The sequence below is a fragment of the Bombus huntii genome, chromosome 6 (genome assembly GCF_024542735.1).
Source record: "Bombus huntii isolate Logan2020A chromosome 6, iyBomHunt1.1, whole genome shotgun sequence".
Classification (NCBI taxonomy): Eukaryota; Metazoa; Arthropoda; class Insecta; order Hymenoptera; family Apidae; genus Bombus; species Bombus huntii.
Window position 1 is genome coordinate 6,372,488 of NC_066243.1, and position 25,785 is coordinate 6,398,272.

General features: G+C 35.2%; 1 protein-coding gene across 3 annotated transcripts; it reads right to left on the bottom strand.

Moving 5' to 3' along the window:
- Nucleotides 1–225: 225 nt before the first annotated feature.
- LOC126866932 (uncharacterized) lies at nucleotides 226–25,075 on the bottom strand. Of its 3 annotated transcripts, XM_050620954.1 has the most exons (8): nucleotides 19,016–19,122; nucleotides 14,283–14,544; nucleotides 11,569–11,822; nucleotides 9,567–9,640; nucleotides 9,255–9,362; nucleotides 7,854–8,125; nucleotides 1,156–1,763; nucleotides 226–785 (listed from the first exon to the last, which is right to left on the bottom strand). In XM_050620954.1, the coding sequence occupies exons 1-8, from the start codon at nucleotides 19,066–19,068 to the stop codon at nucleotides 338–340; spliced, it is 2,079 nt and encodes a 692-aa protein (XP_050476911.1). In that variant the 5' UTR covers nucleotides 19,069–19,122; the 3' UTR covers nucleotides 226–337. The 3 variants fall into 3 exon arrangements, with proteins under 3 accessions (XP_050476911.1, XP_050476910.1, XP_050476909.1); XM_050620953.1 differs by lacking the exon at nucleotides 19,016–19,122 and adding an exon at nucleotides 24,884–25,075 and having other exon boundaries at nucleotides 9,255–9,640; XM_050620952.1 differs by having other exon boundaries at nucleotides 9,255–9,640.
- Nucleotides 25,076–25,785: the final 710 nt, after the last annotated feature.

Below are 25,785 nucleotides of genomic sequence, written 5' to 3' on the forward strand. Positions count from 1 at the left end.
ATACGTTAATTAAGGTAATTTAATAAAAAATTTTAATTTGACCTTATTTATTATTATTACTTGAAATATTGTAAACATGTATAATTTTAGGTATACTCAAAGTTAGTAGTTTAGAGGTATTTAATTAATTTCATACTTTATTAAAATTTAAATAAACTGAACTGTGTTAAAATTATACATATGTTACACATATATTTGGAAAAATGAAATATTAATAAATATACTATACAATTTATATTTATACAGAAACTTTATTGTTCTTGATCAGTATATTAAAAAGTACAAAGCCCTTTTAATTGTACATTTAATTTTGCACATTTAATATGTGTTCATTAATTTAGATAGTATTTGTACTATCATACCATGGTGGCATCCAATTTGCTGGAGGTTTTGCTCTTCCTCTAGAAATAGGGAGAGTACCATCAATATTGTAATTTCTATCTGTTTGCCTTCTGCGAATCTCATTTTTATTTGTGTCAAAGATTCCATTATCCAAAACAACAAATGATTGGCCATTAGAGTGTTGCTTGGTGCTTTTACCAAAACTAGGAGAATATGGTCTGATAGTATTATTTTGAAGTACACAATCTGGTGAAGGATTATGTGTCCTTCCGGAAGACTGAAATGGTGGCGAATGTCTGCGTCGGAATCCTCTGGGTTCATCATCGACATTACAGACATGAAGTCGGTATGTTGGACTAGTTGATCTATCTTTCACTTTGGTACATTCCGGCATATTTACCTGTGTTTGTCTTTGCATATGTGTTTGCGAAGATTTCGAACTCCTATATTGTAATAATATTTGTTTCAATTAGTATATTAATTATAGACAAGCTATGCTTAAATCAAATGTATATATGTATGTAATTATTCTCTGAGGCATTAGCAATACACTAGACCTTTATATAGATATTGAATTTTACCAATCTTATTGAACATAAAGAAGTGTTACAGTATAATATAAAATTTATTAAATTCCTACTTACAAATCAAACAATCTTTTTGTATTTCTTCATTAATATGTCGGAACTAATTAATTATTATCTGATTAATTTCGTTCGTCGTATCATAGAAATTCATCATAAACGCGAAATTTAAGATATCTATGTTAAAATAAATTAAAATTTAAATTCAACGGAACTTTCAAATGCAAACCTTTGGCCACCTGTTGGTGGTTTTCCATAGACATTATCTTCATGAACTCGAGTATGTAGCACTTGGAACGCGTCCTGATCTTGAGCGGCATTTGTGAAACCAAATTGGTCTGCATTATTTATCCAATAATTTTCTTTTCGTCTGGAAGCGCTTAAACTACGATCTCGTTTACGACGCATTCTCAGTTCGTTTTGTAACTGATTCTCATGTTTCGAACAATAAGCTGTCTTATATTCCGGTTCAAGATCAAGATTACCCTCCAAACGTAAGTTGGTCGGCATTTTTAAAGTTTCAACCCTTGGTATATGACCATAAGGAATATATTGGGCTCGAACTTCACTTGTGAAATCGTGATCATGTCGTTTGGGCTCTTGTCCACCGAAACGTGTATATTTCGGAAGAATGTACGTTGATCTCAAGTTCAACGGTGGTTTTCGATATACTGGGTGGTCTCTTTGATAATCTAAATATTTCGAATTATATTCCGGATCTTGATCAATTTTCGATGTAAATCTGGGCGTAGGTGAGGGAGATGATATTTTCGTGCCATCCGCTCGTCCAATTTCATCTTCTGGCTTTACGATTTTAGGTCTCTCCCTTGGAAAATCCTATAAATTGTTAATAATTGTTAATAATTTTGTACGATAAAAATGAGTTGCTCATTGAAAAAGGGGCATGTATCGCATCTACGGTGGCTATGAAAGTATTTCTATATAAATACATATCCTAATTTTTCAATTGAACGTTTTTGTATGAGGTTTTATTATATTTCATTTTCATAGTATCAAATTCTTGTAGCCATGTGTGCACCAAATGATACGAAATTTAATATACTTAAACGTAATTAATTAGTAAGTAGATAGTATAATAAATACAATGATGTACAAATACATTCTGTATCGATTTTTGGTCTCTTGTAGTATCAATTAACTCGTGTATTTTAGTGTGTATATGTAATAGGTGGAACTGTGTTATGTATAATAGGTAGAAGTGATATAGTGAAATAAGGCGTTTAATAGGGTCACAAATTGATCTAACCGCAGCTAGGGTCATACGCATTCATGTAGGTCTGTTACGTCGCGTAACACTCTACCTAGCCCAGGCCACACACCGCGGGCAATATGGCAACCAGATGTCTTCGGATACTCGCAGCGTATCCTCCATAGTTTCAAGTACCTTCCATAAATCTTATAGATTTCCTAGAAAAGGTCCTTCAAACCAAACAAACGTCTGTTTCCGAAGAATTTCCAAAGACTATTGTCTACCACGGCTTAACTAGGGAAAGTTAGTTTTTCTCACGTACGCTGCAACTTTCCACCCACTAACCACTTTCTCTCGAGGGCGGTTAAGACCATTCGTTTAACCAATTAACAACGAAGCCTATTTCCCTCACTCTCTTAACTAACATCGGCACCAACAAATCCGATGGTCCCGTGCGCTAGACACACCCATCCTTAGCTTTCCTCCGAGACAGCATCGTCTCCCAAGACAGTACTGATTTTACATCCTTCGAACGGTCAACATCCTTTAACCGGGTATACACACCCGTAGATCAGTCACTCACTCATCTCGTACATACGCACCAGCGTAACTGCCTTCGTTATATGTTGTTGGAATAAACGGTGAAATATAACTTACTATACTGTGTCATATTCATTTAACCACCTCTGTTATCTTAACCGAAACAGGGGAACGACTACTTCGCGGCGTCGATTCACCGAATCGTAGCGAGAATTTACGCCTCTCGCTGACACGTTTTCCTCGCGACCGCGTCTCTCCGCGAACGGTCGTAACAAGGTCCCTACGTCCATTTTTTGAAATCAATTTCAATTATCACAGTTCGCTGTGGAGTGCCGAAGCGTGCAGACGTGTCTCTAGTGCCCAGCGTAGTTCGAAAACAACACGTGTCGCCCAACCGTCGAAAGAGAACGCAGCTAAGTGTCCCTTACCCTCTAGGGAGAAGAAAATCCCACGCACCTAACCCCAACCCGAATACTAGCCTCACAGCCTCACGACTAGTTGTTCATTCCGAATTAACTAGCTCGATGATAGCCCAGCAACCGCGACCAGGCTCTCCGGAGCAGACTCGCAGCTACCCCGTGCTACCCCCCCCCCCCCCCGTGGCAGAAGTGCAGCAGAACTCTCCGCACTAACGACGCTAACACTACAAAGAAAAGGAAAATAGAAACAGCAACGCAAATAAACACACACAACAGGTTCGCCGTATTGGAATCCTCAAACGACGCCATGGAAATCGTAGAACCGCCACCAAACCAACATTCACAGAGAATCCCCCCTCCCCCACCAATATTTGTGGACGACGTCATTGACATACAGACAATGATCAAGTCCCTAGAGAGAGATACCAGCAAGGAGGAATATAACCTTAAGATAAGCAACAACAAGGTGAAAATACTACCGACGAACCCAGAAGCTTACAGAAAACTCACCAAGACACTCAGGACCCTGAACGCCAACTTCCACACCTACCAACTCAAACAGGAAAGGCCTTTCCGGGTGGTCCTACGAAACATACACCACTCAGCAGACATAGACGAACTAAAATACGAACTCTCAAAACTTGGCCACGAAGTCATCAACGTAAGTAATATAAGGCATAGAGTCTCGAAAGACCCGTTATCCTTATTCTTCCTAGACATTAAACAAAAACCGAATAACAAGGAAATATACAACATCAGTCGCCTAATGAACGCGATAGTAAAGATCGAACCACCGCTCGTGAAAAAAGAAATAGTGCAGTGCAAAAGGTGCCAAAGGTACGGTCATACGCAGAAATACTGCAACCATACTTTCCGCTGCGTTAAATGCGCAGGCTCTCACTCCACTGACCAGTGCGCCAAATCACCGGAAACCCCAGCGAAATGCATCCACTGCCAAGGGGACCACCCTGCCAACTACAAAGGCTGCCCAGTATATAAAACACTATACACGAACAGGTACCCTAAGCTCAGAGCAAAAGAGGTATCCAACCAAACACCCAGCCCGCCGAAATTCACGACTACCCCAACCCCCTCAACCAACCAAACACCCAGTCCTACCAATTTCATCTCCACCTCAACCTCCTATGCCCAAGCAATACAAGGCATCCAAAATAACCCGAACAGCCAAAGGAACCTTCCCCAAAACAGTGTCCCCAACCCACCAAACGCAGACAACTCCTCAAGGCTCGAAAAGCTAATAGAGAAACAATCGGAGCAAATAAATCACTTGCTATCGCTACTAACACTCATCGTGGAAAAATTAGCACGCCCCGACTCAAAATAAAACCAAGGCGCATAGCTCTCCGGAACGCCAACGGTCTAGCGCAACACAAACGTGAACTAGAACTCTTCTTAAAACACCAGCAAATCGACGTAATGCTCGTATCGGAAACCCACTTCACCGATAAGAGCTACCTGAAAATAAATGGTTACAAATTCTACCATACCCAACATCCTAGCGGAAAGGCCCACGGTGGCACCGGAATAATAATCAAAGCAAGTATTAAGCACTACGAACTCCCACCATTCCAGAAAGACTACCTCCAAGCAACAAACGTAGCAATAGAAGACTGTCATGGCTCAATCACCACCTCAGCAGTATACTGCCCTCCCAGACACTCCATCGCCAAAGAAGACTTTGATAACTTCCTGGACACCCTGGGCAACAGATTCATAGTTGGAGGAGACTATAACGCCAAGCACATCCAATGGGGCAGCAGACTGGTTACAGCAAGAGGCAAAAACCTCTTAAACAGCATAATAAACAACAACCTCAACTACCTCGCCACATACGAACCCACATACTGGCCCTCTGACACCAACAAAATACCCGACCTTCTCGACTTCTTCATAACTAAAAATATCCCATCAAGACACGTCCAGATCAACTCCTCGGCTGATCTCTCCTCTGATCATTCTCCCGTGATAGCAACAGTCAGTTCAACAATCATCGAGAGTACACCTAATGGCTCCATTCACAACCAACACACCAACTGGCAGCTCTTCAGAGAAGTCTTTACACACTCAACCTCAGCCTTCACCCCACTAAAAACAAAGGAAGATATCGAAGCAGCCACGGAATACTTAAACACGAGCATAATAAACGCAATCCGCCTCTCCACACCGACAAAGCCAACTAACAGCAAACAAGAATATCCACAATACATACTAAAAAAAATAGCAGAAAAACGTAGACTAAGAAGAGTATGGCAGACCCACAGAACACCGGAGGACAAACGCAAACTTAACAACGCAACTAGAAAGCTATCCAGAACCTTAACAAACTATAAAAACGACTGTTTCCATAAATACCTCGCCAGCTTATCCCCCACAGCCGACGCCAACTACTCACTATGGAAGGCCTCCAGGAAACTCACACGCCCCCCACAAATAATCCCACCTATCCGCCGTCCGCAAGGTGGATGGGCGCGAAGCCCTATAGAAAAAGCCGACCTGTTTGCAAAACACTTGTCAAAAGTATTCAAACCCCATTCCCCCCAAGCCGCCGCGGACGTTGCTGAATACCTACACACCCCCTTCCAAATGTCCCCTCCTATCGAACCCTTCTCCTCTGCTGAGACTATAGAAACAATCAGTCGCCTAAACCCCAAGAAAGCAGCAGGACACGACCTAATAGGCAATAGAGCAATCAAGGAACTTCCCACAAAAGGGATAGCACTCATCACATCGATTTTTAATGCTATCCTTCGCCTGGAACACTATCCTAAGGCTTGGAAAATCTCATTGATTACCCTCATCCCTAAACCCGGTAAACCGATACACGAAACCTGCTCCTATCGCCCAATCAGTCTTTTACCTACCCTGTCCAAACTATTCGAGAAGATGCTCACGAACCGACTCCTTCCAATCCTAGAGAACTTGAAAACACTCCCAGATCACCAATTCGGCTTCCGAAAACATCATTCTACAGTAGAGCAAATCCACCGCTTAACTCATACGATCAGCCAAACACTCGAAAAGAAAAAATATTGCTCAGCGGTTTTCCTAGACATCCAACAGGCATTCGATAAAGTATGGCATGAAGGGCTACTATACAAACTTAAAAAGATCCTACCCCACCCCTACTACTCCATCCTAAAATCTTACCTAACCAATAGACAATTCATGGTTAAATACCTAGACGCCACTTCCGCAACATTCCCAATAGAAGCCGGCATACCCCAAGGTAGTGTCCTCGGACCCCTACTGTACTCCATCTACACTGCCGACCTACCTATACCAAACGATATAACAATAGCGACATTTGCAGACGACACAGCGCTATTAGCTTCCCACGCAGACCCGGTAATAGCCTCATCCACTCTCCAGCGAAGTCTCGACTCCATGGAAAAGTGATTTCACAAATGGGGCTTCAAAGTCAACGAAAAGAAATCCTCACATGTAACCTTCACGCTCCGAAAACAAACCTGCCCCCAGGTCACCATCAACAATGCAACAGTTCCTAGCAGGGACACAGTCCGATACCTGGGCATGACCCTGGACAGGAGACTAACGTGGAAGACACACATCTCAGATAAAAGGAAGCAACTAAAGGACAAACTAAAAAAACTCTATTGGCTCACGGGCCGACGCTCCAAACTAAATTTACAGAATAAAATTACCCTCTACAAGACCGTAATAAAACCTGTCTGGACCTACGGAATCCAACTATGGGGAACAGCAAGTAACTCCAACATCGAAATACTCCAACGCTTTCAATCGAAAACGCTAAGATCCCTAATTGACGCACCTTGGTATGTAACCAATGAAACAATACACCGCGACCTCAAGATACCCACCGTTAAAGAGGAAATAGCAAAATATAGCGACAGATACAGCAAAAGAATCAACAAACACCGAAACCCCCTAATCACTGGACTACTCGATACGACGGACCAGATTCGCAGGCTGAAGAGGCACTACCCGCTAGACCTAAACGTTAGATTCATTTAATTATCCAAATTAAGCATATGCACTTACTTATAATACTTATAGATTATAAATTATATCTATCTATAATAAGTATTAACTTATTGTAAATAAACAGCCATGTCACTGCGCCACGCCAGAAAAATTACTGAAAATTCTCAACGCGAGAATTGATTGTAATTTCAACAAATAAATAAAAAAAAAAATTTCAATTATGAATTCAATGACGAGCCATAAAATCAAAATTGCTAAAATATAAGTTAGAGATGACTTGTAATAGTTTATAATGATTATAGAGAGATAAATCTTCTTTCAGATGTATAGCTTACTTATACCTTGATATACAAAGGAAGAATTTTCGGTTTTGGAATTACAAATTTATTCGGATCAAAACAGTGTATTCAGAATAAGATCGTTAGTAATTTCGAAGCCAAAACTCGTTAGTAATTGCTAGATCGTGGATGTTCGAGCAAATTCGTATCTTTATGAATAGATTCAATTAAAATCACTGACACTCTTTTCACCGATACCAAACTTCACCAACAGTAACTTTGACCGATAACAGTTTTGACTGAGAACAACTTTAATTGAGTGGCGGTATCAGTACAGGAAAATAAGAGAGCATCCTTACTTACGTCGGTTTATTGCTGCAGATAGTCGATGGCCTTATGATGACCGGATTAAAAAAAGTTACTCCAAGCCCAATTGTGTAAAAGCCTAATTGTGGCGTGTGCCCCTTAATTAACATGACGTAACGATATACTTTACCTTGTACGCGTCTTTATATTCCGGAATTTCAAGCGGTGGACACTTTAGGTCTTCTAACCTCGAGACCAACATTTCCAATTCCTTGTTTTTTTCCTTTTTCTCCATTAATTTTTTTTGCTTTTTCTCCGTTTCTTCGGCAATTTTGTTCGATTCACTCGTCAATTGCGGCTCTTTAGTACGAAAATCAATAAAATTATCAGTGTGCTCAGTACTTTGAAAAAAGGAGTTTCCGGTCTTCAGATGAATTTCAGGTTTTATTGGTCGTGAACGTTCTGCGATACAAAGATAATAATGATACATCCTGTATATTCATCGAATTCAAAAATATAAATGCAATCGAACCTCGATTATCAGAACAGACGTTTTTGTTGTGATCCTTCCAATCTATGATATCGCCTTCAAATTTTGTATATAAGGGACCATCTACAAATCTTCCATTAATAGATGGGACGTCAAAATTATCATAAATAATTTTGGGTAAATATGGAGAAGTGTTGCTTCTGTTACGAATCCTTTAATCTCTTTCAGTTCTTATTTTTGTTCTCCAATCTTTCATTCATGGCATCACTCTCAAATTTTCCATTAAGTGATTTCGTTAGACAAATTATTTTCTCTTAACACATTGACAGGCAATTTACGCATCAAATTCTATCAAAACTAATTTCAATTGATTTATTGAATTTACCTTTAAATCCCAAAAACGTCGATTAATAGAAAATTTGAGAGTTGTAAGAAAAATTAGAGAATAAGAATAAAAACTGAAAGCAATTGAAGGGCTTATAACAAAAACGAACAACTTTTTTCCATATTTGTCTTTCCTCAGAAAAGCGTTAGATACTCCAGCATTTAATTTCTATATTGCATCTCAATTTCGTTAAACAAAATATTCATTATATTACATCATTTTTATAAGCGTTTCTGTAATTATATCGCAGAATTGTATTTAATTAAATCATAAAGTTATGGATTTCATATCAGAGGCTTTTACAAAATTGATTGACTTTTATTCGATAATAAGTCAAAATATATGTAGGTCATTTTCATGATATCGATTTCATTATACTGCAAATACTACCATGGAAATCTACAGAATCTTCCGACATGAACAGAAATCGAATATATTTTTATACGAGTGTATATAAGGTGGATTAAATTTAAAAAAAACGTAAATTTTCTTCGAAATCGAATTTCTTAAAAACTGGGTACGCTGAAAAGACGATATGCAGATTCGTGATCAAAATGTCAGAAACGCCATAAAAACGTTTAATAGGAATCGGAACGTCGGGAAAAGGTTGAAACTTAGACTTAGTGTTGTTTGAAAAATTCCCAACAGCTATGCGTGTCATGATTAGTTCGGATAATTAAGGTTCTGCTGTAAATAAATGAGTTTTTCATAATCACCTTTGCTATTATGTTTTTTAAACACATCGGCGTATTCTGCCACGAAATTAGCCTCTCCATTTAATTTCAAATTAGTGTTCTGCCTTAATAGCTCCGGTCTTCGAATACCTACAAATGGCACATATTTTTCGTGATTTTCAGTGGTAGTTTCAAATTCACCCTCGAGTTTTAAATGCGTAGGCACACGCATAAGTTCCGGTCGGCTAACGTTCAGCCACTGGATGAATTTCTCGCATTTCTCAGTGGTCGTTTCTAAATCGCCTTCCATTTTTAAAGACGTGGGCCTACGAGCTAGCTCGCGCTTGTGCCGACCTTCGTAGCCAACGTATGACGAATAGGTTTCGGTATCCGTGTACAATTCTCCGTCATGTTTTAATGTAGTGCCCCTGTTGTAACAATGTAACGTTAAAGTATAAATTGAATGATTAAAAGCAGTAGAGCGATTAACGCTGCTATTATTTAGCACGACTATAACGGAATGTTTAATTCGTGGCAATAACGTTACGAACGTTGAATGCAACGATTACCGCAAAGTATTAGATCATTCCATAAGTTCCTCTCGTCTTTACCGTGATATTTAGAGCAAAATTTGGAACGTACCTGTAAATACGTTTATAAAAATATGATTACACGTTTTCATAGAACTCTCGTTCTATCACTTCTTCCCATCTTTCTGGCAGAGATACTGTGATACTGTGTTTGTGGGTTTTCAAAAATATGTTTTGTAGAATTGAAATTAGAATTGAAAGGAAATAAAATGGAACTGATGGCGTTCTAACTATCGAAACGAAATATACGATACGTAATCAGAGTACTCGTAAGTGCGACACAGATATCAAAAACACAGAATGTTGGAAAAACTACGATTACAGACATTGAAAAACAGGAACATGATATTGAAAATTATCTAGAGCGCGTAAATTCCTTGGATGCTGGCAACCATAGAAAAACCATAAATATACCGACGTAATGAAATAATTTCATCGCGATAAAGACGATAATAATGACGATTTTATGCGAACGGGAACAGCAAACGAAAGCGATGACGAAGAGCTGCCTTCTCATGTCGAAGCATTCGTGGCATTCGAGAAAGAGCTTTGATGGTTCAAAGAATGTAACTTTGTGCGGTTACTTCTGTTGGAAGAATCATGTGACTTTGCAGTCAAAGAGATACAGGATCCATAAATATTTTAAGAATCTGTCAATTGATTTTAGTCTGTATTTGAATAAATGAAATTTCGTATTGGAGAAGTGCTTGTTCTATCATTCGAAAATTCCATTATTCGAATAGCTTTGTCTGCCTGTTAGGTCGGATAAGAGAGAGTCTCTACTGGATTTGAACTATCGTAGTAAATAAAAACTGGAGAAGGTAAGTTATTCAGCGAAATTCTATTATCGAAATTGCTCCGTTATTCGAATTACCTTATCCCTCAATCTGTTCGGATGAACGAAGTTCTTTCGTAATTTGAATACCGCAGATTCTATTGTAATTTGGATACTGGAGATTTCACTGTACAATGCCGTGAATAATTATCAATTCAACCCCATTCTTAGATTTTTTATAATATTCTTTATGATCAAAAGTTGGCAAAATCGTTTGTACAGTTTCATATTATAATATAGAATAAAACTGAAGATACAACAAAGAAAAATTGTCTTCTTCTGAAGTCTGGAAAAAATGAAATTTTCTGTTAAAATTAGCTGCAAAAAATATTAAATGTTTAATGAATCTTCCTTCATTTTTTATTACTTCTATTAATCTGTCAGGTATGCTATCCACTAATTTATTTAAAGTTTCGTTTTGAATATTCGTCCACGCGGATTTTATTCTTTTCCTAAGTTCCACAATGCTTTCTATAGATGGTTTCTCGTGATTGTAAATTCTTTTTGCTATAATTCCCCACAAGTTTTCGATCGAGTTTAGATCAGGATTCAACGCTGGCCATGATAATAATACCTATTCCAAAATCTTGAAGCCACTTTTTTGTAGTGGCGAGTGTACAAACAGAAGCATTGTTTCGTTGAAAAATTCTCTTTTTTTTTCTTCTATTTCGGTTATGAAAGACAATAATTCGCCATGTAACATCTCTTGATATCCTACAGTGTTCAACTTCCCTTTACAAAAACAATTTCGCTTAACATATTCAGATATGATCGGTGGTTTCTCGGAAACATTGAAGAAATAATGCAAAAAATATGTTTGAGTTTATAATTATTCACAGCAATGAATATCAAAAAGCAAGTGCTCGGACACATTTGAGTAGTGTCATCTGCTAGAACAAATGTAATTGTTTGCTTCATAAAGTAGTTTTACCTTCTGATCAAAAAAGGTCGTTTAGGAGGTTTGGTGTGACTTGCAAGTTTGGAATTCGTTGTTTCAGTCTCCATCGTTTTATCGTTATTCATCTGCTCTAAAGAAGTCTCGTCCTTTGTATTTTCAATTGGAAGCTCTGTATGTTTCTCCTCTTGTCCTTTGACGCCTTTTTGGTTTGAAACTCTCTTATCCCTGATTGAATCTTTTGTCCGAAAATCTTCGATTCGTTTATTACTTTCCAACCAGGTATTTTCCTACGGTAAGGGGTACATCTATGAATCGGAAAATTATTACTTAATGAATTGAGAAATGCTCTCACGTAGCTCTGTATCAATTTATATTTCCTCATATCATTCTGTATATTCTCTCTTGCTCGCTTTTACTTTGCGAATGTTTTCGTATTATTTTACAGTTATATACGCTATCGTGAAACTACAGCAAGAAGGTTAAATTATAATTATTAATTTTCATCTACGATTATTAATATTTATCTATAGTCTATTAGTACTTATATACAGGGTGGTTGGTAACTGGTGGTACAAGCGGAAAGAGGGTGATTTTACGCGAAAAAAGAAGTCGAAAATATAGAATAAAAATTTTTCGTTTGAGGCTTTGTTTTCGAGAAAATCGACTTTGAATTTTCGCTCGTTGAATTTTCGTACTCGTGCGGTACGTTATAACGGATCTCACTGCAGATCGTTGTCTCGATGGAAAAATTAAAAAAAAAAAGAAAAAATTTTTTATTTTATATTTTCGACTTCTTTTTTCGCGTAGAATCACCCCCTTTCCGCTTGTACCATCAGTTACCAACCACCCTGTATATCTACTTATATACTTTTGTACTTTTTATACTATTGTCTTGCTGATATTTGTAATCCGCTTATTATCTAAACTCGTAATGGGCGAAAGCCTAATGCAGAAATTATAATAATAAGAAAAGGAAAGAAAAGAAAATATTTATTTATTGTCAATGCTTAACATTATATTATCAATTTAATATAATGTATAGTGACAAGAGGTTTCTATTAAAAATAAAAAATAACAAATCATTATTTATTAATAAAAGATTTAAAAATACTGTTTTCAGCGATAGCGTTATTATTAGGTGATCCTATAAGCAATATTACATTTACGTCGATTTGATGAAATATTGTACAGTAGAATCTCATTTATCTGAACTTCTTTCGTTGATGATGAAATCTTATTTCGTTTCAATGCATTGGTGTCAATCGAATTCACTTATCCGAAGATACACTCCTATTACTTGAACGAAAAATCATAGGTTGCTATCAGGAACATCAATAAACTTCTATTTATACTTTCAGTTATGCGAACTGTATGCTTGCTGATGGAATCAGATAAATGGACTTCTATTGTATCGAAACTACACCTTTGAAACAACATTATCCATGTTAGAGATTAAACTGTGGATGTTTATGCATTTACGAGAAATTTAGCGATGCAAGTATGCGTAAAATGCCTAAAATATTAAAAAAATATGTAAAATATCAAAAGTATTGTTATAAGATTATAAGATTCGTAAGATTTAGTGAATGAAGCAAATCTCTGCTTAGATTTTCCAATTTCTTTAGTTGTATTCATAAAAATATGTATTTGCATAAACATCCGCAGTCTAGTTATGACCTTATATTTTTCAATTGTTAGAAATATGTTTAGATATTTTATTTGTTCGATTCTTTCGAAGTATAATAAATACACTTTTACATGGGCGATCCATAAGTTTGTGCGATTTTTAATATACATATTCTTTTATACTTTTTCCTGAATGAATAAAATTATTTGATCTACTCGCGTAATATATAATTCTGTGTAGGAGTCAAAAATAACAGTTACTTCTTAAATTTTTATGGAATTTTTACCGGTAACCAAAAAGAAAATTGTGTCACAGATAATGGTTATCGACAACCAAAAAGAAATTATCTGATATAATGATCGTCGGCAATCAAAATGAATTCTCTTATCTATAATGGTTATCGGTAAGCAAGAAAAAAAACTTTCATCGATAATAGTTCTAGATAACCAGAAACATTTTGATTATCTGTAAGGATTATTCGTAACCAAAATCAGTTAAAGTAATCCACTAATTTTCTCATTTTTCTCAATTTTTTCATTCTGCTTATAATTGTTATTTTTGTAAACCTTGAAATGCTCTTTGACGTCGATGTATTTTGTTCGATTAAGTAATTGTAATGTGATTATTTGTTTAGAAAGAAACATGGAAAAATTGGCAATTCGTGTACTTCACTATTGGCAGCAGAACTTCGAAGCGATAGAGATGACGAAGAAAATTTATAAAAATCTATAGTATAAAATTATATATACATATATTTTCTACAGTACTTTATAGGCTACAAAAAGCACACGAATATCCAATTTTTCCATATTCCTTTCCAAACAAATCATGAGATTCAATACAATGAATTAATCAAACGAAATATATATCACAGTGCTCTTCGACGGCTACAAAATGACATATTACACATGTAAATCGAAAAACTTTATACATTCGAAAAAGTAGTACAAAGAAATATATTTCGAATACGCACGAGTAACACAATTAACTCGAACAAGAAGAGCGTCACCATACCTTGGTGACGGGGCCCCCACGGAAGTATACCCGTCACATAGATATGTGCGACGTGGCGACGAACGTGTTAAAAATACAAGTGTAAAATTTAAGAACAGATGCTAACCTTCAGGAACTCCTCGCTTCTCGCATGGAAAGCTTCACGATACTCGGACACGTGATCTTCGTTTTCAACCTCGACATTAAGTCCAAGATTGTCTTTTGGTTGTCCCTGTATACGTCTTCTCCGATAACGAGCCAATTCGTCGACTGTTAGCCCTTCCAGTAAGGGCCATTTTTCCTTCGATTTACTCTTTCGATTTTTACTTTTACTCTGCGCTAGCTCAGTGTCCGAGGAGGATTTATTGACCCCGTGGGAGAACCTTTGCCTGCGTGCAATTTTCAACATGTCAGATATTTTGTGAATCCTTGAACGTGCAATTTCCTTCGATCTCACCGGTTAAAAATGTACGATTCTCTTGTTGGCGGTATTGTTCCTTGGCTATACAATAATATACTAAGTTGTATATCATATATTTATTCTACATTATTATACATTATATCTTATTATATATTTATTAGGTCATCTTATAAATGATGCAGTCGTTTATACTAGATATTAGATACCAGTATTTTCTCATATTCTTTATAATTCACTAACTTTTTCTATTACATTTTCTATTGTAATCTTTTAAGACTTCGATAGTAACAACTGCCATCGTTTTAAACTTATATCTCAGCAAAACCGAATTACTTATAGCGTGACCTAATAAATTCGTCTTGTTTTTTATATTGTAATGTTTATACTTGCTATTAGACTGTAGATTTTTATGGAAATTCATATTTTGAAAAAAAAAGTAAAAACGAAAAAAGTGAAGCGTCGGTAGAAAATTGTTTTACCTGCCAACTATTATAGAGAGAACTATACTTTGGATATTTTTTTATATCATATGCAATCTTGCACTTGCAAATTTCCTATAAATGCATAAAAATCAGCAGACTATTTGTCGCAATTGCAATTGTATTTATAACGTATTTGGTACGATACATATAAAATTGAAATTCCTTGATACTTGTTTGATTGGATGAGAAGTATCTGAGAAATGTCTTATCTAATATTAATGAACATTATTGGGTTGTAACGTAAATTACATGTATCGTAATAAATTTAAAAACTCGTTGAATTTACGTTATTGTATATTATGTATCTATCGTAAGAAGTAATGAGATCCCTTTTATCTTTTAGACTAACGAAATACCGGCTACCGTTATCACGATGTTAAGTTACATTCTCTAGCGTGTTTACTCCTGCTTGACCGATGCTATCTGTTCTTGAAGAATTGATCATTCAACTTCGTCATTCAACCTACTTTGAGGAAATCGTACATATTTATTTATAGATTCCATTCAGAAGAACTTGAAGTTAGATTCTACAATTGTTCTCTAAAGCTTTTACATGAAATACAAAATACTAGGCTTAGCTATGTCCATCACTTTTCGCCACACAAATTATACAACATGACAAATATGTACTGTAAAAAGGGAGGTATTTCTATAATTCTACTTACAAAGAACAGTACTCAAATACAGGGTGGTTGGTAACTGTTCGTACAAGCGGGGAGGGGGTGATTCTACGCGAAAAAAGAAGTCGAAAATATAAAATAAAAATTTTTCGTTTGAGGCTTTGTTTTCGAGAAAATCGACTTTGAATTTTCACTCGGTACGCGTGCGGTACGTTATAACGGATCTCACTGTAGATCGTTGTCTCGATGGAAAAATTAAAAAAAATAAAAAATAAAAAAAAATTTTTTATTCTATATTTTCGACTTCTTTTTCTGCGTAGAATCACCCCCTTTCCGCTTGTACCACCGGTTACCAACCACCCTGTATAACGCACTGATTCTGATGGAGTTTTACAGATGCGTGATATAGCCAAAAATATTCGACACTTATCTTCTTTTATTAACGATCACCCACATTTAGGGTATAAAAGCAGTTATCAAAGTTGGGATGGAAAATGTATTTTCTTGAATATGTCTAAATCTCTTAGAGGTAGGGCAATTATGCAGACGGACGAATTTTATGTTTTTGGATAGATATAGATTATATCTAGAATAGATACAGATATAGAGAAAACTAATAAATTTCGGAAGATATTTTTTGAGCCACTATAAATTACTTTTATTTTCTATAAAATTATCTACACATCGCAAAAGCCGAGAGTAATTAATACTCACAACAGTTAATCACACAGAACGATGAAACAAGATTAATAAAATTTGTAAAGGAAAATGATTATTAAAAAATCGTATTTTTCGAATGATCGAAGATTACTGTTTTCTGCTACGTTATCTACGAATCACACGACTCTAGAACAGCTAATATTCAAGACACAGTCGATAACATCCAAACAACAGTGAGTCGCACAAAGTAACGGACAGAAAAATTTCATAGAGTTTGTGAAAACAAATATGCTCTACCAAAGATCATATTTTTTAAGTGATCGAAAATTAGAAAAGAATTCAAGTGATACTTCTTGCGGAAACGCGACGAGTGGAGATACCAAAAGTAGAAGTCGAGAGGGTGGAGCACCGAGCCGGGTGGATGCCCGGGACGGACTGAAATGTTTCAGCGAAGGGATTGAAGCTGTGGGGTGGAAACGGAGACGGCGCGGCGCGTAGAGGGTAAAAACGCGGAACAGGAAGAGGGTGGTACGAAGCTACATGCCTTTACAGAACGAGCCTTGTAGTCGCGACGCATCGATCTACAAAGAGAGGAGTCCGAAAAAGAAATTTCGTTACAGACAGCCTAATGGTTTACGTGCACGGAAGCGTTTAGCCTTTACTCGTACCGTAACGGCGACGTCGTCGACCAACTTTCCTTATCGTAACTTGCGTAAATATTTCGAACAGAAGACAACTATTTCAAAACGTGTGTCATGATAATAATGGAAACATAGTACAGTAGAACTTCGTATAACGTGACGATCCGAAGACCGCGCCCTCGTATAACGCGATTGCAAAATTGTTGGTGATTATGTAGAAGAGGGCACGGCACGCCTTGTCAATTTTGAAGACCTTGAAATAGTATGTTATCAAGATCATTATTCTGAGCAACTTTTCCATGTACATGTTACCGTCGCTCGGCGTTAATTTCCGAGATGTTTGCGAAAATCTTCGATAGAATTTGTTACGATGTTTACGATCATGATTACAGTCTCAATTTGGAGTAAGCGGGCAGATTTTTATGTAGTCCAATCTTAAATTTCTTGATGAGAGAAATAATTATTATTAATTATAGTGGATATAACTTATGATGGACTATGACTGATAGTGTAACTGCAACTGTAATTAATGATTGTAATCGATGATTGTAATCAATGATGATAATCATAATAAATAAAGAAAGAAAATGGTTGGGTTATGGGCTGGGCTGGAGTTATATCCTAGTAGTAATATATAAAGTTATATTTGCACGCAATGCTAACATGAAGTAATTTTCAATGAGTCTATTGATATATAAAATGTTGCATTATGTTTTATCTGTCTGTTCGTCACGTACATGCTAATAATCAGGTGATATACAGGGTGTCTTCGAAGACATGGTACAATCGGTCGGGTGATGATTGTACGTGCAAAAATAAGTTGAAAAAAAAGAATAACATTTTTTCGTCTGAGGCTTCGTTTTTGAGAGAAAGGAGTTTGAAGATCAGGTATTCACACTGTATACTAATTCTTTATTAAATATAAGTTTGTAGTAAATATTTCGCAACTTCTGTATATAGTTTTGGATTAGATTCAAATTTTGTTAATGTAATCTTGGCAGTAGCGTCTCATTATAGTGCTAATAAAATATCAAAATGTTTTACGTGAGGTGCACGATACGCACATAAACATTTTTTTTATAGTAAACGTACGAATACTTTTGCGAGTCACTGTATGTCTTCTTTCTATATTTATAAATTCAATACTGTTACAAATTTTTTTTGGATACTATGGGAACACATCTTCATTTTAAACTACGAGGTAGCGCAAAACTCGAGAAATTGTCGAAAAGTTATCTAAGATTTATATCGAACCTTCCGAACTAGAATACTTCCTTAATTGAAAGCGAAAAATGGAATTGTCTATTCGGCAATCGATATCTCAACGTGACCTACAAAATAAGGAACTGAGCGTAATTGACCAGCGTTTCTTCGTGATTGGCACACAATTACCCTGCACTTACAAATTGGCCTCGATTCCGAACACTGTGTCCATTATTGATACAGATTTGGAACATGTCCAGATGCCTTCAAACTCTAAATGAGATCCTTAGACGTATCTCTATCAATTATCCGTCAACTATCCTTAATAAATTTCAAACGAAAAATTGAGTGTCATAAATTTTCACTTATTAAATCGTCTGAAAAGATTCTTTCGTTTTATAAGAAAATAATGGATGCACATTTTCCGTTTTATATTATTTTATCGAATTACGTATGATCCATTTTGTTCTATCAAACTAAAGATCACAACGTTCGACAGATTAGGTTTCATGTTTGTATAAAGATGCGTTGTTGTAAAAGACATATCTGTAAAAGAAAGACACTTTCCGGTCAACCTAATATTATCGTCGAATCACAGGCGATTTACAACGATCTGATTTATGTTATTTAACAGTAACAGCAACATTTCGTAATTTGCATCGTTTTAGTTACATTTATAAAAATATGAATTTGCATAAATATGTGCAGTCTATTCATCATGTGCAGCGCTATCGCTTACATTGCAAATAGATCACTTTGTCAAATATTAGATACGCAAACAAATAATTCAAACTTGCCAGTGAAACTCAAAGTTTATTTAAAAGAAGAAATACCGTGAGTTATTCGAGCAGAGTATTTGTCGTCGCTTTTCATGATTCGAGACCATCTGTCAGACGAATGACGAGTTTCATCACAGAGTGTTTTGTCTTTAGACAAGATCCAATCGTCACACTCGGACACTGGCAAAGGAAAACGTTCTATGAAATTACTGCGTGACAACGCTAGGGTAAATACTGCTTCTACGACATATGAAAGACACAACAAGTCTCGACGATTGGGACATCTTGCAGTGGCCAGTTTACTCACTAGACGTTATTTCGGATCATCATCTGTTCTGATCGATGTAACATGCCTTATCCGACACTCACTTCGAATTAGCGGATCGGATATAAAAATTACGATCGGATATAAATATAACGATTAGATCTTGTTTAGAGATTCAAGATTATACGGCATTTCATCGTGATGGGATTCGTCGCTTGCCTGGTAAATGTCTGAAAGTTACAGGAAGTAACAGCGAATTATTTTGGTTAAATACTGTTTGCTCTGTTGTTTTTTAGATGAACTTTAGTTTCGCTGGAAAATTTGGATTATTCACTTGTACACCTACATATTAATACGTATACCTAAAAATTTTTGATTTTAAATTGTAGGGATGAACAAGCGGATGTTTTGTTAATCTCACAGACCAGCTCCAGTGTAATTCAGTAATTACTCGGGAGAATTAAAAAAAAAAAAGAAATCCACAAGTAAGGAAAATCAGAAAAGACAAAGAACAGAGAAATGACTACAGAACATCTGCATTGAGCTAATTATGAAGGACAGTCGATCACTGAATAGCTTCGTCGATTCTCGTTTACGCATAGTTGTCAATCTGCTTATTGTAGGCAGTAAAACCATCGATGAAAATGAATAAAAGTAACATATGATATAATATTGCGAATAAGATAGAAAGAAATAAGGAAGTTTTATAAGAATAAAGGAATTAATTTATAATTTATTAATTTATAATAATAATTAATTTATAATTAAAAAGGGGTATTAATTTATATGAAAGTTGATGGAGCAATTCGTTAAAGCAGAATCTATTTGGTCCTTATATTTCTCTTGATTCATTATCGAAATGATTTTCATTTACTTCGCTTATTTGAGTGTGCCTTCGCATGAAAATGATTTAAGAAACAGAAAGACATCGACAGAGCACAGTTAGTCTCATTGATGATCGGGCTCCCTTTAAAATAAAATAACTTCTTTAAAATAGTACCAAACGACTTCATTTTTTTTTGTCTTTTTTTTAGAAGTTAGAAGGATTAGTTTGAAAGACCAGATGACGAATTTTCAAAAAAACTTTTGAAAAAATTCCAATGGAAATTACTGCAAACAATGATATACGATTTCGATGGAGCTTTTCTTTAACAAATGGATTTAAACGCGCACTTTTGGGATGATTTAACACAAATATTGTAATAACACATTGTTGGACGATCACGAGTTAAACAAAGTTAAGTTGCTAGTTTTCGCATAAAATAGTCGGTTAACGATGTGTTAAGGATTCATACGATAATCGAACAAAATATAGAAAATGTAAAGTGGCTCGCGAAAGTATTTGAATGCAGAGACTTGTTACGAAGAGACAGAGATTTATAAAGTAGATATAAATATCATCTTTGAAGAATGAAGAAACAGTCGACAGCTATGTGTTGCATATAAAACTGAAATTTCACAAAAAGTAGATATGCGATATTTGTGTGGTCTGAGCCATCGATATTCTTTCTCTTCTCCAATCACGTCAGAAGCAGCTCGCCGCGATTAATCATCAAACAAGAGGTCACCTGTCGTTTTTCATTCCATATATCGACCGATAGATTAGAGCGAGCGCGTCCTCTAATCGCGATCGAGCCTGATTCTCCTTTCAGTGTTAACGGGCACGTGGCGAATAGTCACGAGTAGCTAGGGGCTGTTCTTGTTCGAGATCGTTTCGTGTGCCGAATTATCGCAAGCGTTCAACGAGGAACGCCACCTCCAGAGCGGCGATGTAACCTCATGACCCGAATTTCCTTTCGTTGTACGGGACGACGAATTTTGCATACACCGACAAATAAATGTCCGTAACGCGTTGACGTACGCACACGCAACTCCGCCAGTAGAATAGGTCAGTAATTTTGCCGGTTCGCGTGATTCGATCTACGGATGCATTTTACCAGCAATGTTTGCACGCGAATCTACTTTGAAAAAGTAAAGAGGCCACGTGCTTCAGAAACCTTCCCTTTAAAGATGCGTTTAGGCCGAACGAGTAGAAGAACATAGAGCGAGAGTATTCGCGCCTGTATTCGTTTAGAGTGAGCAGTAACCGAGCAATTTGTTCGCAATCACGTTTATATTTCTGTTCCTCTTTGCTTTAAATGCTAAATGATAATTTACAGTTTGTTTGATACACGAACATTGGGCTAAGAGCGACCGAGAAATGGGGCGCTTTTGGATTTCAGTTTGGTAACTTAGTGATAATTTATGATGAAACATCGATCATAGAAAATTTTCGATTCGTGCAGGCAATTAGTCTCTGAGATACAAGGGGCCAAACTGGTGAATTACGGTTCTAATTTTGTTCGTTTTACGTTTGTTAAAAAGAGCTTGATCCCAGGATGGTGGAAGACGTCAATCAACTGTTGGCTGTGTTACAGTTACATTGAGGCACTTGTATGGTTCCTTGGATATGGTCAAATATCCGTGGGATACATATACTCAATTCCAATGTATGTATACATGTAATAAATAATTCCGGTATGTATAGTCTGGTTAACGTTAATCTTATATTATTTCAAATGTTGTTATATTGTTTTAACGAACTTATTTTCCACCGCCAAAATTTTAGCAGCTTTCAAAGTTAATATGAGCTTAATCAATGAAAATAAAATATGTTGAATTATCTCCACGCATATAAAGATGATCTTCATTATAAAATTCCTATTTCGAAAAAAATATTTCTTTGATTTACATTTGTTGAAAGCTTCACTCCGTTTCAATACGATATGATTCTTAATTATTTCCATCACCTAAATAAATATTAATATTTCCGCATGAAAATTGTCGTTTTTAACATAATCACGTAATTCAACTAGATTGTTTAATATTTACATATTTAGAATCTAGGTAAGAATTAATTATACGTGTATTTGTAATTTGTAGGTTATTCGCTTGGTTCTTACGATTCAAGAATTAAAAGTAGGACTGGGGCAATCAAAATCTTGAAACCTCAAAACCTTACAACTCTTCTAAACCTAAAACTTTCTACTATTTTGGTGCTTCGAAACTCTCATAATCCAAATGAATAATAATTTATATAAATCAATGTAAGTAATATGACTATATTATTATAATATTATATCTATAATAATTATATAATATCTATAATATACATATGCGATTTTTCATTATAATTGTTAGTAAATCAGTATTTATGTCCCATTCGTCTAATTATATGCATAAAAATATGAATTTGTATAAATATCTCCAGTTTATTTATTTAGTATTATAATATTTATTATAGGACTATATGTATTATATATGTATGTATACTTTGATCTTTTCAAACTTCTTAGAAGTGTAGAAAACTTAAAATTCTAAGTGGAACAGGAAACAGCAGAAAGATATAATACTTAATAAGTAGAAAATATTATAATAATTATATAAATAATAATTATTAAAAATTTTAATTGTCTATAATATAAATTTAGTTTCTATAAATAACTCATGAAAATATTAAGACAATATGAATTTATTTTTATTTAACTGATAATAATTCAATTGAGCTTGGTTTCAGACTTTGAGATTTGTTATAATCATTTATTTCAAGAAAGAAATATTTGATTTTTTGACAAAAATGCTACAGTTTTAGTTCCTAATAATATAGATATTCTTTAGAAGAGAAAGAAAGTAGAAACATTTCAAATTCAAAAAGTTCGAGATTTTGGAAACAAAGTTTCGGATTTAAGTTTCGCGAATCGAACAATCAGATATCGACCCATCTCCAGATAAAAGCATACTTGTTATAAGAATGGTCGAATCGAATACCCAATGCAACCATTTAACTCTCACTTAGATGATGAATAGCCGAAGTGTAAGGGATGCTTTTAACCAAGACAGGAAATTAAACCTCGATTCGAATCTATGGACGATCATTGTCAGTTTTTGTTTGAGCCTAACATTTATCATCCTAAATTCTTTAAAGTGATCGACTACGTTCTAAAGTAATTCAACCAATCAATTAACAAATACCTAAAAGCAATTCGATACACTATTACTGTAATTAGGTTGCAAGGTAGTTTACGATATCTGTGCCAAGCACACCTCGTGCATTTAGGTCTCTAGTTTTAGAAATCATTTCAAATTTACTCTCCTTTCGTGACAGAAGTTTCGATCTTTATACCTAAAAGCACGAATTTACCAACCACAAGTTTACATTGTAGTGCAGGGATGCTTATAAAACTCTCAATTTACATATTTAGAGTATACTGTAACTGAAATTCCCTTTAAGTCGATTTCTATTAGAATATTAAAAAATCCTTCACTTTCTATCGTACCGTTAGGACAACCCAAAATATTTGATTGAAAGTGAAAACAGGGAAAACGTAATGAAAAAAGATAAAAGGATCATTAACGACTATTCTCATTTGCAATTTTTTTCAGTCAATTTATATTATTGAATTTTATTTTTATCACTGTGGTTAAAAAAATAATTCCAAAAATTTACTTAATATCTTTCCTCATTACTATTTTCTGTTCCACTCCTTAATTCATATTTTTATGAATATAATTGAAATACTGGAACTTAAATAGGGATTTACTAAATATTATGAGTGTTATTTTTTAAATATTATTGCATATTACGTATACTCTAAATATTTCCAAACTTTATAAGTTTCTATAAATGCACAAATTTCCGCAGTCTGATGAAATTCCTACGAAGCTCATATTTTATGATTCCCCAGATTGTTATCTCCAAACGTTCCGTTAGTGAAATCTGATACTCTTCAAACGTTCAGTTACTGAAACCTGATGAAATCCTTCAGTGATTATTTCTGTTACGAACAAGGATCTTTTTCTCAAGTTTTGCCAATTAAATGTTTTTTCCTAATTAAAATTTTCTCCATGAGTTTCTTAATTATTTTCTCCTGTATAATAAATGACAATTTTGATTCTTCTATATTTACTTTATACGAAACCGATTTAACTTTACAATATTATATTTTATGTTTATATTATTGTATAATTAAACTGTGGATGTTTATGCATTTATGGAAAATTTAAACATACAAAAATGCACAGAATGCACACAATGTAAAAATACACAAAATATTCAAAGTATAACATTTATCTTATAACCTATATTCATATATCCTACTGTAAGAAATCCTGTTCCTTTAGTTGTATTCATAAAAATGTGAATTTGCATAAACACTCGTTGAATCATAACCAGAGTGAGGATATTTATGCAAATTCATATCTTTATAAATATAATTTAAAAAATGGAAACTAGACAAATATTTCATTCATCTACTAACTCCAAGTATTATAACTACATTTTTTATATTTTGTCCATTCTGTGCATATTTATATTGTGTGTATTCTGTGCATATTTGCATTTCCAAATTTCTCATAAGTGCATAAAAATTTACAGTCTAATCATAACATTTTCTATTTCAAAAACTTCAATATTCTCAGTCAGTTTAATACTATCGCGTTTGGTCGAAGACTTACTGTCAGGAGTAATATAACTTCTTAACATCTCATATATTTTCTTTCAGTGGCCCTATAAAATCTATAAATAGCTTACGAACGGTGTCCTTAGCGGTTCGTTAAACCTTGCGAGTTCGATAGCCTGCAATTCGTTTCCCGCCTAGTCAAGTTGACGGAAATATTACCTTTTGCCAGAACGGTCGCTTCTACCCCCGTCCATTGCATCCTCCTATCCAATCAGCTTCCGGTTCTCGAGTCTATCACGTTCGAATGATCGTTCTTCTGATTGTAAATAGCTTATCGAAAGCTGCTGTCTAGGTACTAGCGAAACGAAATCGATTGATGACTCGACCGCACCAGATCCTTCTGCTGGCGTGACTGGCTTTTCGGGCAAGATGTTAATGAGAAGGTGTCGGTGATACACCTGCGCAGCTGCGGGCTCGAAACGCTCGACCGACCAGGCGCTAGATGGTGTAAAGAAGACGACCACCAGCGAGTCCAGTCGTAGCGCGCTGTCCGGCCGGACAGCTTTTCGTAGAATTCCACAATCACTGAATTGCACCAAGGCGTAATAGCATGCTCTATCGCAATTTCCACGTAGATTCTCCAGTTCTTGGGAATTTCATCTGATTAACAGGGAATTTTGTGTTAGTTTCTTTATCTATTTTTGGTTATATGTATAGGTTATAGGAACTGTTCACAGTTGTACAATAAAAATGAATAGCAAAAATACATGATGTAGAGTTGATATAAAAATCGATTTTAAAGTTTTGTAAACTAATCTGTGCTAATACTTTTGTTGCTATAAATTACGTACAATACATTCATATACTACATACATATTAGTTACATTTGAAATTGAAATAGAGTTAACTCTAAAAATTTGAAACGATTATTTTTAAAAGAAAATTAACTTTGAAATAATTGTTAAATTTTATTGGATATTCTGTGTAGGCTTCGCATTCAGATAACAGAGAACAGATTATTTTTGAAATATGTATAGAACCGAAAAGCTGGAATATAAATTAGTATATGTACATAACAACTACCTATGTAATTGTAAAATTCCATCAAAATTGAACTTTTA

Excerpts from the sequence above, each read along its gene's own strand:
- LOC126866932 (XM_050620952.1), bottom strand. The coding sequence starts at position 19,068 with ATGGTCTCGAATCATGAAAAGCGACGACAAATACTCTGCTCGAATAAC. Across the intron at positions 8,126-9,254 it reads TAAAAAACATAATAGCAAAG|AACGTTCACGACCAATAAAA; the intron begins GTGATTATGAAA and ends TTTGTATCGCAG. Across the intron at positions 1,764-7,853 it reads AATATAAAGACGCGTACAAG|GATTTTCCAAGGGAGAGACC; the intron begins GTAAAGTATATC and ends AACAATTTATAG.